General features: G+C 37.3%; 1 protein-coding gene across 3 annotated transcripts; it reads left to right on the plus strand.

Annotated features, from left to right (window-relative positions):
• Positions 1–1,743: 1,743 nt before the first annotated feature.
• Positions 1,744–12,501, plus strand: LOC101575740 (oxidative stress-induced growth inhibitor 2). Of its 3 annotated transcripts, XM_023699103.1 has the most exons (4): positions 1,846–1,929; positions 7,548–7,639; positions 10,669–11,652; positions 11,884–12,501. In XM_023699103.1, exons 2-4 carry the CDS (start codon positions 7,551–7,553, stop codon positions 11,906–11,908), a joined length of 1,098 nt encoding a protein of 365 aa, XP_023554871.1. In that variant the 5' UTR covers positions 1,846–1,929; positions 7,548–7,550; the 3' UTR covers positions 11,909–12,501. The 3 variants fall into 3 exon arrangements, with proteins under 3 accessions (XP_023554872.1, XP_023554870.1, XP_023554871.1); XM_023699104.1 differs by lacking the exon at positions 11,884–12,501 and having other exon boundaries at positions 1,744–1,929; positions 10,669–11,808; XM_023699102.1 differs by lacking the exons at positions 1,846–1,929; positions 11,884–12,501 and adding an exon at positions 1,762–1,832 and having other exon boundaries at positions 10,669–11,808.
• Positions 12,502–16,360: the final 3,859 nt, after the last annotated feature.

Raw genomic sequence — 16,360 nt, forward strand, 5'->3', positions numbered from 1 at the left:
TCATTTATATGAATATGTTTCTTATGGGGCTCGGGAGATAGCTCAGTAGAATAAGTGCTTGCCTGGCAAGCACCAGGGCCTGAGTTCAATCCCTGAAAAAAAAAAAAAAAAAAAAAAAAGATGAATATGTTTCTTAGAAACACTTGATTATAAATAAAACTTTGTCATTTTTGTTTTATATTGCTTGTAGTCAGGGGCTTGGAAGGGGAATAATTTAATACAGGGCACATAAATTGCAAGATTATTTTATAATAGTCACCCAAAGACTTTAATACAAGAGTATGGGAAATCTGTCTACATAATGAACACCAAAAAAATCTAACTGAGGGCCTGCATCCCAGGGCAGTGTCCTGTATGAGTCCAGCTGAAGACCTAGAGGCCATAACAGTGCCTCACGCGAGTCCAGTTGGAGGCCAAGAACCCAGGACAGTGTCTTACACAGGCCCACTGCACAGATCTGCACTGGGAACGCCCAGAGGTCAGTGGTGGAAGCTAGAAAGTCTGTGCCAGTGAGATGGAGGATCTGTGCTAGCAGGCTGAGGGATGTGCACTGGAGTCAGAAAGCAATGCTCAAACTAAGAACCAGAACTCCTTTGAAAAGTACCACAAATACCCTCAGCAACGAGGTCCCAAGGTCCTCCAACGATGAGAACAGCCACGTTTACATCAGGAAAACCAGTGCAACAAGCTTCTCCAGGAGACTGAACAGTGCACCACCTTCCCCTCCGGAGCCAGGAAGCAATGCTCGTAGGACCAGAGCTCCTCCAAAGTGAACTGCAGCCATTCTGAGTGACAAGGTCCTGAGCTTTGATGATGATGAGCACAGCTGTGTGCATATCAGGAAAGAGCATGACAGGCTTCTCCAAGAGAACCAGCAGCTCCCTAACAGCTTACTTTTTCCTCTCCAGTTCTAGTTTTTATTTTGTTGGTAACATTCTCAGGTGGGCCTCCCACATGTAGCACCACACTGGTTCATTTCAGCTGGGTGTTATAAGTTGACCACTAATTGTCAGTTGATCACAATATTCTGCCACAATATTTAACATATATATATTCTGCCAAGTAATACTGATTTGTTTTCTTGAATTTATCAGAGTAGGATTTCCCAAATTATTTTCTTTCTTTCTTTTTTTTTTTTTTTTTTTCGGAACCGGGTATTGAACTCAGGACCTTGCTCTTGCCAGGCAAGCGCTTATTCTACTGAGTCAACTCTCTGACCCCCCCAAATTATTTTCTAATGGAGGTTTTTTTTTTTTTTAATTTTAAGAGAGAATAAAAATAGAAGCAAAACAGTTTCAAATCAGGTTAATAGAGTAACAATAATTAATACATTGCACATTGTTATAGTAATTACTCAGTCTGATAGAGTTTTAAGGGTGCTGTATGCTCAAATAAATTTGGGAAGTGTGCCACTTTTTATTCTTCGAGCGTCACAGCTGACAACTGCATGCATCTTCTGCATTGCAGTACATAGAATGATTGGTTACCTTATGCCAGTGATAGCAAGCCCTTTAGAATTTTCAACAATAACAAATAGCCAGCTGTGCCATGGTGCCTTAGATTCGCCCCTACAGCACTTTCCCTGTTTATTTTACCAAAGAATCTGTAAAGATCTCAAGGAAGGTCAATACTCTGTAACACACTTTCTGGGAAGTACTAAATTGCAGTCATATGGTTTTTACTAATATAACAGTTGTTTTGGCCTTTTTCAACTTCTTTTTCTTTTCCCCTGTTTAGGACTTAGAATACCTGTCTGAGGGCCTTGAGGGCCGATCATCCAATCCAGTTGCAGTACTTTTTGATACACTTCTTCATCCAGATGCTGACTTTGGGTACGATTATCCATCCATTTTGCATTGGAAATTAGAGCAACATCATTATATCCCTCACTTAGTTCTCGGTAAAGGTCCACCTGGTGGGGCTTGGCATGTGAGTATATTTTCTTCGTATTTTAATTGTATGTGAATTACTTGTCCTGATAAAAATAACTTCATCCTTAAGTATAGTGATAATTCTGTTATATGTGATATTCTTACATTCATATCTGAGAGTTTTAATGCTGTATGGTTCAGTTAAGTATAGGTCTATTGCTTATAACAGCTAAGCCTTTTTTTGACCAGGAATCAAGCTCACAACCTCCTGCTTGCCAGGCAGGCTTTGTGCTGCAGAACTATTTCCCTGGCAGCTAAGCCAAATTTTATTAGGAGTGTAGTCTTAGACTAGGCATTTCCCTGTGTTTTTTTTTTTTTTTTTTTCTTTTTGTAGCACTAAGGATTAAACCCAGGGCCTTATATGTGCTGTGCACATACTCTACCACTCATCCCCATCGCCTTTTATTTTTTACTGTGAGACAGGGACCTGCTAGGTTGGCCCTTTGAGTGCTTTAAGACCTAACTGCCTCAGCCTCATCAATAGCTGGGATAACAGACATGCGCCACCACACCCAAGTTTTCTTACAGAGTCATTAGTCCCCTGATAAAGACCTACTCTAATGACTTCACCTGACCTTAGTTATCTCCCAAGTCTCATCTCAAATTATATCCAGTTGAGGATAGGAGCTTCAACGTAAGAATTCAGAAAGTAGGACAACAGGATTTAGTTAATAGCAGGGGTAAAATTAGAGAAACAATAAAAGACTCATCCATTACATTTCACTAGGTGAGGGGGGCAGTAGGTGATAAGTATTTTTTTGTCCTGTGTCCTTTGCAGTTAACACAGTGTCTAGCATTGTCGCTGTGCCGTGAGTATTCATATGTTGTACAGATGTTAATTTAGTTTGCAATATTATGAAATACATGCTTCATGGAAACTTAACATACAGGATGTCAGAATTGTAATACAAACTTCAGTTGGCTGTTTATGTATTATTGCACTGTTATACATTAAAAGTTTTTTTAAAAAGGGACTATTTCAGGGTATCAGGATGCATTCTTAGAGCAAAATATGACTAATATTTTAAAAAATCTTAATTCTCTTTATGATATAGCATCTACTAAATTGTCTGTGCCTTTTGCTATTTGTTTCCTACTTTTTATTTTATTTTTTTCATTTATGTATTTGGTACAGGGTCTCACTATGCAGCTCTGATTTGTAGTGATCCTGTTTTCAGCCTTCCCAGCCCTGGGATTATAGGGGTGTGCCACCACACCCAGCCACAGGGGCAGGGCTGACAAGGCATGCAGGATAGGGATCAAACCCTGGTGCCTGTGCTTACTGAAGCAGGTGCTTAGTCTGCTGAGCTATCTCGCTGGCTCTTTGTTTTCTACTTTTTAAAATTAACTGTATTGAAGCATAACTAATTTATAATAAGTGGCATGGATTTAAAATGTATAATGTGGTGAGTCATGACAACTATAACAGCAAAACCACTGATACAAGATAAGAAACCTCCATTGGGCCCTAGACAGTACTTGGCAAGCTTTTCTATTCCTTAGTAAGTTCTTCTCAAAGCTGTTTAGAAATGCTCTTAGTTCTCATTTTGCAGACCAAATAGAATTTAGAACTTCCACATTTTCATGTTCAAACTACGAACTTACCTATAGTCATGCTGTCTTGTTTCTTGTTACAACTGAAGAGTCTCATCTTCCAGCTATATTTTGGACCCCAATCTTCTCAAGGACATTCTTTCTTTTCCTGTATCTTCAGTTTCTCTGCCAGCTTTTTTTGGTCATTTTGTAAATATGCTAAAATTATTTCTTAAAATTTTTTTAATGTTTTAATCTGTATCTTTTCCGTTAGCTGCAGTTTTTGAGATGTTTACCTGTATGTATTGTCTTCAGGCCTGTACCTCCCATTCCTCATTCCAGCCTCTGTTGGCTGGTTTTCCACAGGGCTTAGTCTTTTTAAAGGTCAGTAAACTCCTGTTTTTGCTTAATTAGATGTGGGGTTTCAAAACTTCCTGAACTCTGCAGCATTTGACAATGCTACTGAATATTTCAGGTTCTTTGAACTTTGTCTTCTTGATTTCCTTCCTCACTGGTCATCCCTCTTCAATTAGCTTTTGTGGAGCTTTGCTCTTTAACATTGCTTCCACCTCTAACATGCAGGGTGACATATGCCTATAATTCTGGTACCTAGGAGGCTGAGACAGGGGAATCAGGAAGAGTTTGTGATCAACCTGGGCTCTATAATGATGGTAGTCTAGTCTGAGTTACGTAGTGAGACCCTTTTTCAAAAGACAGACAAATAAAACATGCTTCTACACACTGTATCCCAAGCCATTGTCCTCTTTTTATACTCTGGATCATCTGTCTCATCTGTTTCAGTGACTTCGAAATGCATGCTGATAGATTCCCAAATAAAAGTTTCTGATCCCCATTTCTCTTTTTCATGTATTTTCCTTAATGATTGCAAATGTGTCCAGGAACTCAGCATGCATAAAACTGTTCTTACCATCTAATTCTTTTATTATTAAATGGCATTATTGTTAGTCAAGTCAGAATTCTGAGACTCTTAACTTGATTTTTCTGTCTTCAGCTCTCATATCAAATTAATCACCAGATCTTTTCCATTCTCATTTTGTGTTTTTTTGAGGTAGGACCTCACTAAGTCACGGAATGTTTAGGCTGGGTTTGAACTTTTAATCCTTTTGATTCGTCTTCTAGAGGGCTTGGTTTTTCTTTTATATTTGTTCTTTCTTTTTCTGTTCTTTTTGCTGCCCCTTGAACTCAGGGCCTCACACATGCTGAGTACATGCTTTATTACAGATTTCTTTTTTTTTTTTTTTTTATTTTAATATTTATTTATTTTTATTTATTACATTTATTTATTGTGTGTGTGTGTGGCCAGCTCAGCCCACCAGGGGGCGGGTCTGGCTGGCATGTGGTGCTGGGGATCGAACCGCGGTCCCTGTGCTTTGCCAAGCTTGTTTCAAGTAGGCGCTTTAGACCACTGAGCCATCTCTCCAGCCCCTTTATTACAGATTTCTAACCCATCCTTTTTTTTTTTTTTTTTTTCATTTTGAGACAGGTCTTGTTTAGGCTGTCCTTGAGCTCACTTCTAGCCTAGGCTGAACTCATACTCGCAATGATCCTTCTGCCTCAGCCGCCAAAACCATCCATGGTTTTTTTTGGTGGTACTGGGGATTGAACTCAGGACCCTGTGCTTGCTAGGCAAGCTCTTTTTCTACTGAGCCATCTCCCTGTCCCTGCCATGCATTTGATGAATGTATTTTGAGTCCATCTACTTTACTACTTTTACAGATTATTGTATAATTTTTGTAAGTGCTTTTCCCACTCTTTCTTCTTCACTGACTCTTCATACCAAAGCCAGAACTGTCTTGAGACACATCTGTTGTTATAAACCTGCATTCCACTGTTAAAATTATTACCCACCTGAAAAAAAGAAAAGAAAAAAAATTATTCCCCATTGACTAATGTATAACGTGCAAATCCCCTAATACATTTCATTATACTTGACATGATTTAGCCCCTACTTAGCTTCATCCTCTTCTTTTTTCCTCCCTCCCCGTCTCTAGAGCGTTTTATGCTCTAGTAGGCTTTGTATTAAGGAGAGCAAATTCATGCTTAGCTCAATGATTGACTGATATTTGTAAGACTCAGAAAAGATGGTATGCTTATAGTTTCAATTTGTTCCAATAAGTGGTTACAGATTAGCAATAAGAAACCGCTTCTGGAAAGCTCTTAAGGAGAAAGCTAGTAGGGAAGTGCTTTAATCTCCTAGCAGTGGATAATGCTGCTTGTGTAGAGTTGCCAACCAGGAACCCCACTCATTCCTAGTGCACAGGGATTTTTGTGGCTTGCATTCATAGGCCAGTAGTGCCAGTGTGTCTGACCTCAGCTACTCAGGCCTCTGCCACCCAAGCAAAAACTGGTATTCACTACCAGTCACATTTTATTACAATAAATGTACATGGTTGCATGGTATAGCATGGCCAACATGTTAGACATACAAAAATCACACTCATCAAGTAAAATATCCAAAAGGTTTGGCTCAGACATTATCCCCTAGAAGCCAGTGGACAAGACCTGCTTCTGAAGACAGGCCATTCTTAGTAATGTGAACTGATAAGAGTAACCCAGGCCTGCTGAGTTTATCCTTTTCCTGCATGGGACTCAGTATCTTCATTCCTTGTAGGACATATAGTGTTTTTCATTATTAAGCATAGGTCATACTAGTCTTTATTTTAGTCTGCAGTAGTCACCCTTTCTAGGTATGTACTGTACTAGGAAAATACTTTGAGCCACATCCCCAATCCCAGTATATTCCCTTTCTAGTGGTACTCCTTAGAACCCATTTTTACCCTTGAAGAAATAGATATTTGCATGTTCCTGTAGTACTTCTGTCTTATCTGCTTCTCTTAATACATTACAGTCTCCATGATAGCAGATATTCATGGCATATAGTTTGGTACTGGGGAAGGAAGGCCATTTGGCAGCAAAATGAAGAGCACAAGGAGCTAGGGCTGTCATCCGCCTGGAAGAGTTGGTACAGAGATGATATGGGGATTGATCCCAAAAGTGGAGTTATGCGTGAAGGTTTACAAGAGTTGTAGGTTAGACTGTTATGGGTCCAAAAAATATCACACATGTAAAATTTTTTAATTTCTTTTAGTTATTGAGCGTCTAGATTCTGATTTAGTTTTCAGCATTAGTCCGCCTCTAAGCACTGGCAGCTTGCTGCATTCTTTCTCTGTGGGTATCTGTGTAATGATACAAATAATACTTCCCAGGGCTTATGAAGTAGTAAGTACTCTGTTAATTAATAATAATATATACCTATTCCCAGTGCCAAGTTATATAGAAATAGAACAAAGGGGGTTTTGGGAAAATGAGCTATTGTCTAAAAGGGTTAAGAAGTCCTTGGGAGAGGTGCCTTGAACATTGGCTTTTTTTTAAGCAAAGCAAAAGTAAGTAGGCCAGGGAAGCTTGAAGGGCTCCCTTCTCTGATGATAACATTAGCCCAACAATGAATCTGTTTCTCAGGCAACCACTGCTTATTTTTCTATTCTTAGGAAGTGATGCTGCTGCATACAGTCAGCCAAGACTTTAGAATTATAATTGATGGAGAAAATCATTTCCTTTAATTTTTGAAAATCTGTAAAATTAAGGTGGAAAACATTTAAAGTTATGAAAATGAACATTTTTTTCTTTTGTTTAAAAAGCAAGAACATTACATTTGTTCCTTAACATGTTCATCTGAATTACTATGTTGATCACAGGCCAAGCCCTGAGCATTGTGTAAGCCCTGGATAATGCTATAAATTTGTTTATAAATGCGTAAGTACATGAAAGAAGTGCTAAAGGTAAAATGAAATGAAGAAAGGGTATACAAGTTTATTAGAATAAAGTTTAGAACTAATTTGTACAGCCATTTAGGATGGCTTTGAGCACACTTTCTCCAGTGGCTTAATTATAAATAAGATAGATTTGGCTTAAAAAAGAATCTGAGAGGGCTGGGGAGATAGCTCAGTAGAATAAGCGCTTGAAGGGCCTGAGTTCAATCCCTGGTTCCACCAGAAAAAAAAAGAATCTGAGTTACTGCCTAATTGCATTTATATTTTTAACTTTCCTCTTTAATTCTAATAGAATATGGAAGGCTCCATGTTGACAATCAGCTTTGGAAATTGGATGGAGCTACCTGGACTGAAATTTAAAGATTGGGCATCTAGCAAACGAAGGTAAAGACCACACATTGTTAAAATTCTTTGGTGTATGATGAAGCAGAAACTTTTGGAAAATTACCCAATAACTGTGATCCTCTTTTGGATGAAAAGTATAAATGTACATGTCTTTCAAGTAAAAGTGCTTCCTTGAAGCACTGATTGTAATGAAATGGTTTTCATTTAAAGATGTTATAAAACTAAGCACACAGGTAAAGGATTGTTTACAGATTGGTTTCCTGTGACTTTAACGATGGATTTTTGTCTCTTGTGTTAAATTGCTTTGTCTTGTTCTTGTCTACCCAGGTATCATTTTCTACACTTTTACTTATTTTTATGAATGTATATGTAACTTCATTTATGCTTATCTCATGAGTAGATACCTACAGTATTTGACTTTCAGGGTAAGAGTATCTTATTTTATGATTGAATTTAGAATGATGAAATAAGCTAGAATCTCAGATGTGGTTAATTACTTGGCTATGAAGGTAAATATTTTCCTACTAAAATAGGAGTAAGAAAAAAAATACTATCTTGGAAAAATGTTTTTATTTTGGAGCAGAGAACCTAAAATTAAAAAATTATGAAAGTCCCTATTATTTCCAATAATAGTAAATATTAAATTAGATAGGATCTACTAATGTAGAGAACTGACTCTAGTTTGACCGCTATGGGAAGAAGCAAGACAAAGCAGGAAGTTAATTGGCCGAGTTAATTAATCTATGCTAGGGCAAGGATCTAACATTTGAGTACGTGACTTCCTGTTAATTTATAGAGATTTTCCTGTACTTGAGATAGAGCAAATGAGATCATCATGGGTAGAGAGTCAACCTTCAAAAAAATCTTTTTAGGCTTAAAAAAAGAATTATACATTGGCTTGAAATTTAAAGTTTGTAAAGGCAAGTTGTACAAGTTCTTGATTTCTATAATTAAGCAAGGAAAATTTCTCAACATGTTCTTCCTTTTGTAAAATGAGTAGGAAAAGGGAAAGCTTTCTCAGTTTTGCACCAGAAGCATTTAATCTTCCTAAAATATGCTACTGCCCTTTGAATAGTGTGTGGCATCAAATCTTGTGGTAAGTATTGGCTTTAGTCCCTGCCTTTGTGCAGTGTGGGGAGCAGACTCATGTGTCTTGGAGAAGGGTGGGTCCTGAGCCCAGGCGAACTTCCCATGTTGTAACTGAGCAATTAAACTAGTTGTCAGTGTCCTCGTCCATAAAATGGAGGTGATAATAGTCACTAGTCTAAGGACTTTTGGTAATTACTGAGAATTAATATAGTATATTTGAAATCTCAATTTTAAGAAAAGTCTTAAAATGTTTATAGCTGGGAGATAGTTCAGTGGCATGAGTGCCTGCCTGGTAAGCACAAGGTCCTGAGTTCAATTCCCAATACCGTACACACAAAAAAAGTTTATAAAATTTAGTTATAAATTATAACAAATTATGTTAAATGATTAGGTCGGATTTCATCACAACCTTCTAGCTAAGGAATGGGGTTCAGGGAGATTACTGACCTTTGCTTTAAAATGAAAGTGGAAAAAAGCAAAATACATTTTTTTAAAAATTAATTTTATTGGGGCTGGTGAGATGGCTCAGTGGTCTAAAGCACCTACTTAGAACAAGCATAGCAAAGCACAGGGACCGCGGTTCAATCCCCCAGCACCACATGCCAGCCAGTGCCACCCCCTGGTGGGTTGAGCTGGCCACACACACACACATATACATAAATAAATAAAATTTAAAAAAAATTAATTTTATTGAGAAAGAAATAGTAGTGAGACAGTTTCAAAACAGGTTAGTAGGGCAGTTACAATAAATAATACATTGCATATTATTGGCTTCATAGTAGTTATTCATAGTACAAGATGCAGACATGATATCTTGTCTAAACACTATTAGTACAAATCTTTCTTCTTGAACTAAGAGAAAGTAGCTGTATATCTGTCCTAATTTGTATGTTTATATATAATTTTTTTCACTACAAAATGGTCTCTTAGTTATATCTTCCTTTTTTGTTTAGTTTTGTCAGAGATGGGTATTCCATTGCCATTCAAATATTATAGGTTCAAAAAACCAAAATTCAAGTGGAAAATGGAAAATGTACTAATACACATTTTCTTTTTTTTTTTTTTTTGGCAAAAACCGGGGTTGAAACTAAGCCCTTGCGCTTGCCAGGGAAGTGCTTATTCTACTGAGCCATCTACCCGGCCCCCTAATATTACACATTTTCATAAAGAACACATTATATTTTTGTATCTTTATGAGTAGGAAAACAACAAAATGTTGTATCTTATTTACTTAACTATAAGATTATTTCATGTACCAGAAGCTGTATCTGAATTTGGGAAGGTAACTCAATGGCATAAGCCTGTCCGGCAAGTGCAAGGTCCCAAGTTAGATCTCTGGTACTGAATGTCATGTGGGCCCCAAACTAGGCTTGGCAGTGCATTCCTGTAATCCCAGCAGTAGGGAGGCTGAGACAAGAGGATCACTGAGACAGGAGGATCACTGTGCCTGAAGTAAAGATGGTGTTATCTCTGTAAAGTGTACAGATATTATTACATTTAGATCTAGAATTTCCTAGTGATTATTAATTCACTTCATAGTTAGAGATTATAATTGTAAGATTTAAAGTGTAGTTTTTAGGGGGCCAGGGAGATAGCTCAGTGGAATAAGCGCTTCCCTGGCAAGCACAAGGGCCTGAGTTCAATCCCTGGTCCCGCCAATAAATAAATAAATAAAAGAAAGAAAGAAAGTCTAGTTTTTAGATACCTCCATTTATCCATTTTCATTTAATAATTATCATTTGAGCATACATTGTGAATGACACCAGGGAAACAAAGACGTATTAAGTACAGTCTTTTACCCTCATTGGACTTTTTCTGTTGGTAAAACTTAAGTTACCGATACTTTGTTAAATAGGAAAAATATCAAGCTTTTTTGTAAAGTAATAGAATGATATTTAAGGTGGTCCAGAGGTTATCAAATGGAATATTAATTGTGAACTAAAAGTACTATATTCATAGTGTAGTTTTTCTTTTAATAGGAACCTAAAAGGTGATCGAGTTATGCCAGAAGAAATAGCTCGCTACTATAAACATTATGTAAAAGTCATGGGTCTCCAGAAGAATTTCAGAGAAAATACTTACATAACCTCTGTGTCAAGACTGTACAGAGATCAAGATGACAGTGATAGTCAAGACAGAGATATTTCAACAGAGCATTTACAGATCGAGAAATCAAAATTTGTCAAGAGAAACTGGGAAATCAGAGGTTATCAGCAAATAACAGACGGTTCTCCTGTTCCCTTTTGCCTCTTTGCTGAGAATGTAGCTCTAGCAACTGGAACATTGGATTCTCCTGCCCATCTTGAAGTTGAAGGGGAAGATTTTCCCTTTGTGTTTCATTCGATGCCTGAATTTGGAACTGCTATAAGCAAAGGGAAATTCCATGGTAAAGTGGATCCAGTGTTAATTGTAGGTTCTGGACTTACTGCAGCTGACGCAGTACTATGTGCTTATAACAGTAATATTCCTGTGATCCATGTGTTTCGCAGACGAGTAACTGATGCAAGCTTAATTTTCAAGCAGCTTCCGAAGAAGCTTTATCCTGAATACCATAAAGTCTATCATATGATGTGTACTCAGTCATATTCTGCAGACTCAAACCTTTTACCTGATTATACAAGCTTTCCTGAGCACCATGTGCTTTCCTTTATGTCGGACATGAAGTGTGTTCTTCAAAGTGTCTCTGGATTGAAGAAAATATTTAAGCTGTCTGCAGCAGTAGTACTGATAGGTTCTCATCCCAATCTATCTTTTCTGAAAGAACAAGGGTGTTACCTTGGCCATAACTCAAGCCAGCCAATCACATGTAAGAATAATCCTGTGGAAATAGATGCCTATACCTATGAATGTGTTAAAGAAGCCAACCTTTTTGCATTGGGTCCTCTGGTTGGAGACAATTTTGTTCGATTTTTAAAGGGAGGGGCATTGGGTGTCACACGCTGTTTAGCTGTCAGACAAAAGAAAAAGCATTTATTTGTTGAAAGAGGAGGAGGAGATGGAATAGCTTAAAGCAAGTTTACAAATAATTTAAATGGACACTTTATCATTAAAGATTTTTATAGTGGCTTTGCAGTGTATTGGCTTACATTTTCTGGACCTGAATTAACTGGTGGAGACCCTCAAGATAGTAACTTTTTTATTGGCTACCAGAACTTGGTGTCCTGATTTATATTGTAATGTATCCAAAGTGTGTCACACTGCCAACTCAGTATACTTTAGGCTTTCTTAAACATTCTTTTTCTTCCAAAACTTTTTTGTGATCATTTTTTGTTATTATTTTTGATTCTAAAATAGTACGGCATGAAAGCTGTAAAACCAAACAAGCCACCTTGCTTCTCAAAAAATGACTTAAGGACAAGTAGTATCAGCTTCATCCATAGTCTGTTAGAAATGAAGACACTGCAGGTCCCACAGTATAATCAAAAACTATTCTTAAAAGAGCTCCAAGGGATAGGTTTGTTCGTTAAAGTTTCAGAGATATGCTGATCTAAATGGTAATGGGACATAAAGTATGCTGGGGTGGGATAAGGGTAGGAGGCATTTTCAACTCAGGTTTTATTTATTTTGAAATTATCACTTGTATAAATCTAATTTATTACCAAATATGATGGCCTTTTAAAAGTATTTTTATTGTTGAAAACTCAAAAGGTACTTCATATACTTAACTTCTAATAAGTTAAACATTCCAAAAATGTTCCTATGTACTGTGACATCCAAGAACCCACCAAGATGTTTTTTGGAGGTTTATTATCTCAACCAGCATAACATCTAATTTATCTGATTTGCAATTCAATAAATTGTGGATGAAAGTATTTATTACTCTGCTCTGTGAACATTGAATTAATGTCACTGAAACTAGGTTTGGGGCATGAAAAGTACTACTAAAGTTGTAATACTATTTGGGTATTGTCAGAATTAAAGCTTCATATGGAATGTAACATTAAATTTTCTTTCCCATTCTAGAGTGATTACTTTGAGATCTGTAAATGTATTTTTTCACTGATGATGACAGCAGCTCATACCATGATTTTTATTCATTTTATTTTTTCTAATCTTCATTTAAATTTATTGTGCATAGTATCTGTATTTCTGCACAATCCCCAGAATTTTTATTTATTTTTTGGCAGAACCGGTGATTGAACTCAGGCCCTTGCGCTTGCCAGGCAAGTGCTTATTCTATTGAGCTATTTCCCCGGCCCCCCAGAATTTTTAATGTTAGAAAAGTCTTCTGAAGTTTGCCTTGCAAACAAATTTTCAGCCCCCTCCCCTCATCACTTAGTTACTTCATCTGGAATGTGCTCATTAGACTTCTAGTTCTGTTGTTCGAATTAAACACAGTAGACAAACATGGCAGTATTTTTCTGTCCATTATTTTGCAATGCTATGTGCTGGTTTACTAGGATTATAATTCACTTTAAATATAATTGTTCAGAGTATATTTGCTTCTATCACATGATCACTTAAGTGAATTCTTAAGACTCTTGGTAACTGTCAAGCCTGATATAATGTTCTAAACTGCAATTCAGTTTTAGTTTCCTCTTACATAATTTTCAAACTTAACTGACATCTTACAGAAATGGTATGACATTTTATTACTGCACTTGACCCGGTATTCTTCTCTCAGTCGGTTACTTTTCATGTCACTTCTGAATTGAAAATGACATGTTATAAAGATGGTTACTAGTGAAAGATAAGACCCATCCAATCTCAGTATATCTCTAAGGTCTGCTTTAACTCATCCAATAGCATTTTCATGAGAGTATTCATTAAAAAAAAAAAAAAGACTTTAGGGAATCAAAGTCCTAAATAAGCTGGGTAGATAACTTCATCTCTAATAACCTATAATTTTCCAAGTCTCCTTCAGTCCTAGCAATCCTGTGTAGCATGTAACACACAAGGCATTTCTCTGATGTACAGTACTATACTGTATTCTTTAACCTTTTTTTATCCTGTAATTCCAGATTTTTCATTACTCTTTTAAATATTGATTGGCTATTAAAGGACAGGAATATTAATTAAATACTTGACTATTCACAGGGTAAGCAAACATCTCTTTCCTATTCCTCCTAGTTTGGCATATGAAAATCGTAATATGTTTTGAAAGAATATTTATAAAGCACAATTTATTGGTGATTTTTCTTTTTTTTTTTTTTTTTTTGCATTCAGTACAGGGGATACAGAATCTCACTACATAGATCAGACTCAGTGATCCTCCTGTTTTCAGCCTCCCAAGGGCTGGGATTACACGTGCTCACCACCATACCCAGTCTCAGACATCTCAGCGTGCCCCGTGGGTGGGGCCAGCACAACATGCTGGGGATTGGGGATCGAACCCCAGCTGCTGTGCTCTGCCTAAGCAGGCACTTTAGTCTGCTGAGCTATCAAGCCCGCCCTGGTGATTTTTCTTTTTTAAAGCATGCAATATAAAGTCAGGTTCACAGTGCTTTCAGTGTTTTTTGTAGCTTGAGTATGTGAGCCTCATCCAACTTTATTTTCAAAATCTAAGAAACTAATGTTTCCATGGCATCAAATTATAGTTGACAAGATTTTTTAAGAACCCTGAAAGGTATTTTCAAGTATGTCAGTAGGAAGTGGTGCAGAATTCTAAGTCCTGTGATTAAACGAGAAACAAGACCTGTTACATTCATATTTCTGGAGCATCCCCAAAATGAAATGAAGATAGACTAAATATCATTTAAAAATTAACTTGGTTCTAGGACACCTTGTTTCGTGAAGCCATTTTGATCACATCAAATCATGATTTTTAAAAATCCACTGAATATATACCAAAGGGGAAAAGGATCAGGGTCCCCAGGGTTAGGCTGAAGAGGATGTGGAAAAAAGCGTTGAATTGCCCTCCATCCAGGTTTTTCAGGAAAAAGAAGGATTAGGGCAAAAAGGTGGGTGAAACCATAGAGAAAACCTTAAAAGGATGATTCAGTGATAATGGGATAATAGTATATGCCCTTCACTGTAGTCAACTGTAAAACTGAATAGTAACCAGTATCACAGTGCGTAATAGTCCAAGACTGATTTTAAGAACAAGGTGGTAATGTATAATCCTGCCTCTCTGCTTAAAGGCACCTTGCAAGCTAATGGAAGTGTCTTGGTAGAAAACCAAAGATTCTTGCTGGGATTTGTAAGCCTTGGTATTACATAGGAGCAAGTTGCTGCACAGGAGGAAGTTGTACTGAGATCCCTGCAGAAATCTGCATAAAGATTTCTTTAAGTCTGAATGATAGATGTGCAGAGATGAGCAAGTGTGAAATAGGGATCAAATAAGGGATACCCGAAGGATGCAGTTCGCAAAGACTCTGGACTTCCGGCCAGCCAACAGAGCAAGACTTGCCAGTAAATGAACCACCTGCCCACACGAAATGATGCTTTTTAAAGAAAGATAAAATCCAGACCCAGTAAATGGCCAGTGTTCAGCAATAGTAAAAATAGGTGAGCTGATGAGAAAATATTACAACCAGGAGGAAAAAGCAAAGGAATCAAAGTAGAACTGGAAATCATACAAATGTTGCTATGAGAAATTACTTCTGCACAGTTAATGTACATTCCAAAAAGTCAATGAGTGAAATTTCAAAATACTTAAAATCTAATTTTAATAATCTAATCTATGGAAATTATATAATTAACTTTCAGCTTTTAATTACTGTTCACCCAAGTTGTTTAGGAAATAATCTTTGGTCTTTTTAATTTTAGCTCACTTTGTAGCCCAGGCTGGCCTCAAAACTTTTAGCAGTGTTCCTGTCTCAGCTTCCCTGATTGCTGGGATCACAAGCATGCATCCCCATGTCCTGCTGAAAATATATTATTAAAGGAAAACTTCATTGAATCATTTTTAATAACATAAAGAACACTGAAGCCTACCAAGATGCTGCATGCCTATAATTTTAGCACTCAGCAGGCTGAGGCAGATCAGTACAAGTTTGAGTCCTGTCTGAACTACACAGCAAGACCCTGTTTCAAACCAAAAAATATAGACGCTGAAGAAAACAATACATGATAATGAAAGAGAACAGTCTTAGTGCTACTTGTCACTAGGATAAAACATCTGATGCAAAGAGATTTATTGGAAAAGTTTTAGAAGTTCCAGTCCATGATCAGCAGTCTCAAAAAGATGACATGGTGGAAGGGCTTGGGCAAGTGAGTGCTCATGTCATGGTGGTCAAGAGGCAGAGCTCAGAGAAGAGCCAGGGAGGGAGATGCCCCCTTGCAGCACACACCGCCAGTGACCCATTTCTAACCAGGCCCTGCCTCATAAGAGAAGACTCAGCTGCAATCTAGTCCCTGTAATCCAGTCATTTTCTTAAGGGGAAAACTGAACTCAAGGCCATAATCTTTTTAGAGCTAAACCATAACATACTGCCCCTGGTCCCAAAAGACACATGCACAACTCTTCATATGCAAAAGTCCTTTAGTCTATCTCTAAGGTTTTGCTAAATCTTAACAGTTCCAGCATTGCTGAAGACCAAAGTCTGTCTTCTGTAAGACTCAAGGCAAACTCGGCTGAAAGCCACTGTACAAATAAAAAAGTTAAATGCTACTGACATACAATGACATAGGATAAATATTCCCATTGCAAAAGGGAGAAATACTGGGGTAGAGGGGAATGAGACTGAAGTAAAACCAAAATTCAGAGAGGCAAAAATTAAATCCTTTAGC

This window comes from Octodon degus, unplaced genomic scaffold (assembly GCF_000260255.1).
Source record: "Octodon degus isolate 3935 unplaced genomic scaffold, OctDeg1.0 scaffold00110, whole genome shotgun sequence".
NCBI lineage: Eukaryota > Metazoa > Chordata > Mammalia > Rodentia > Octodontidae > Octodon > Octodon degus.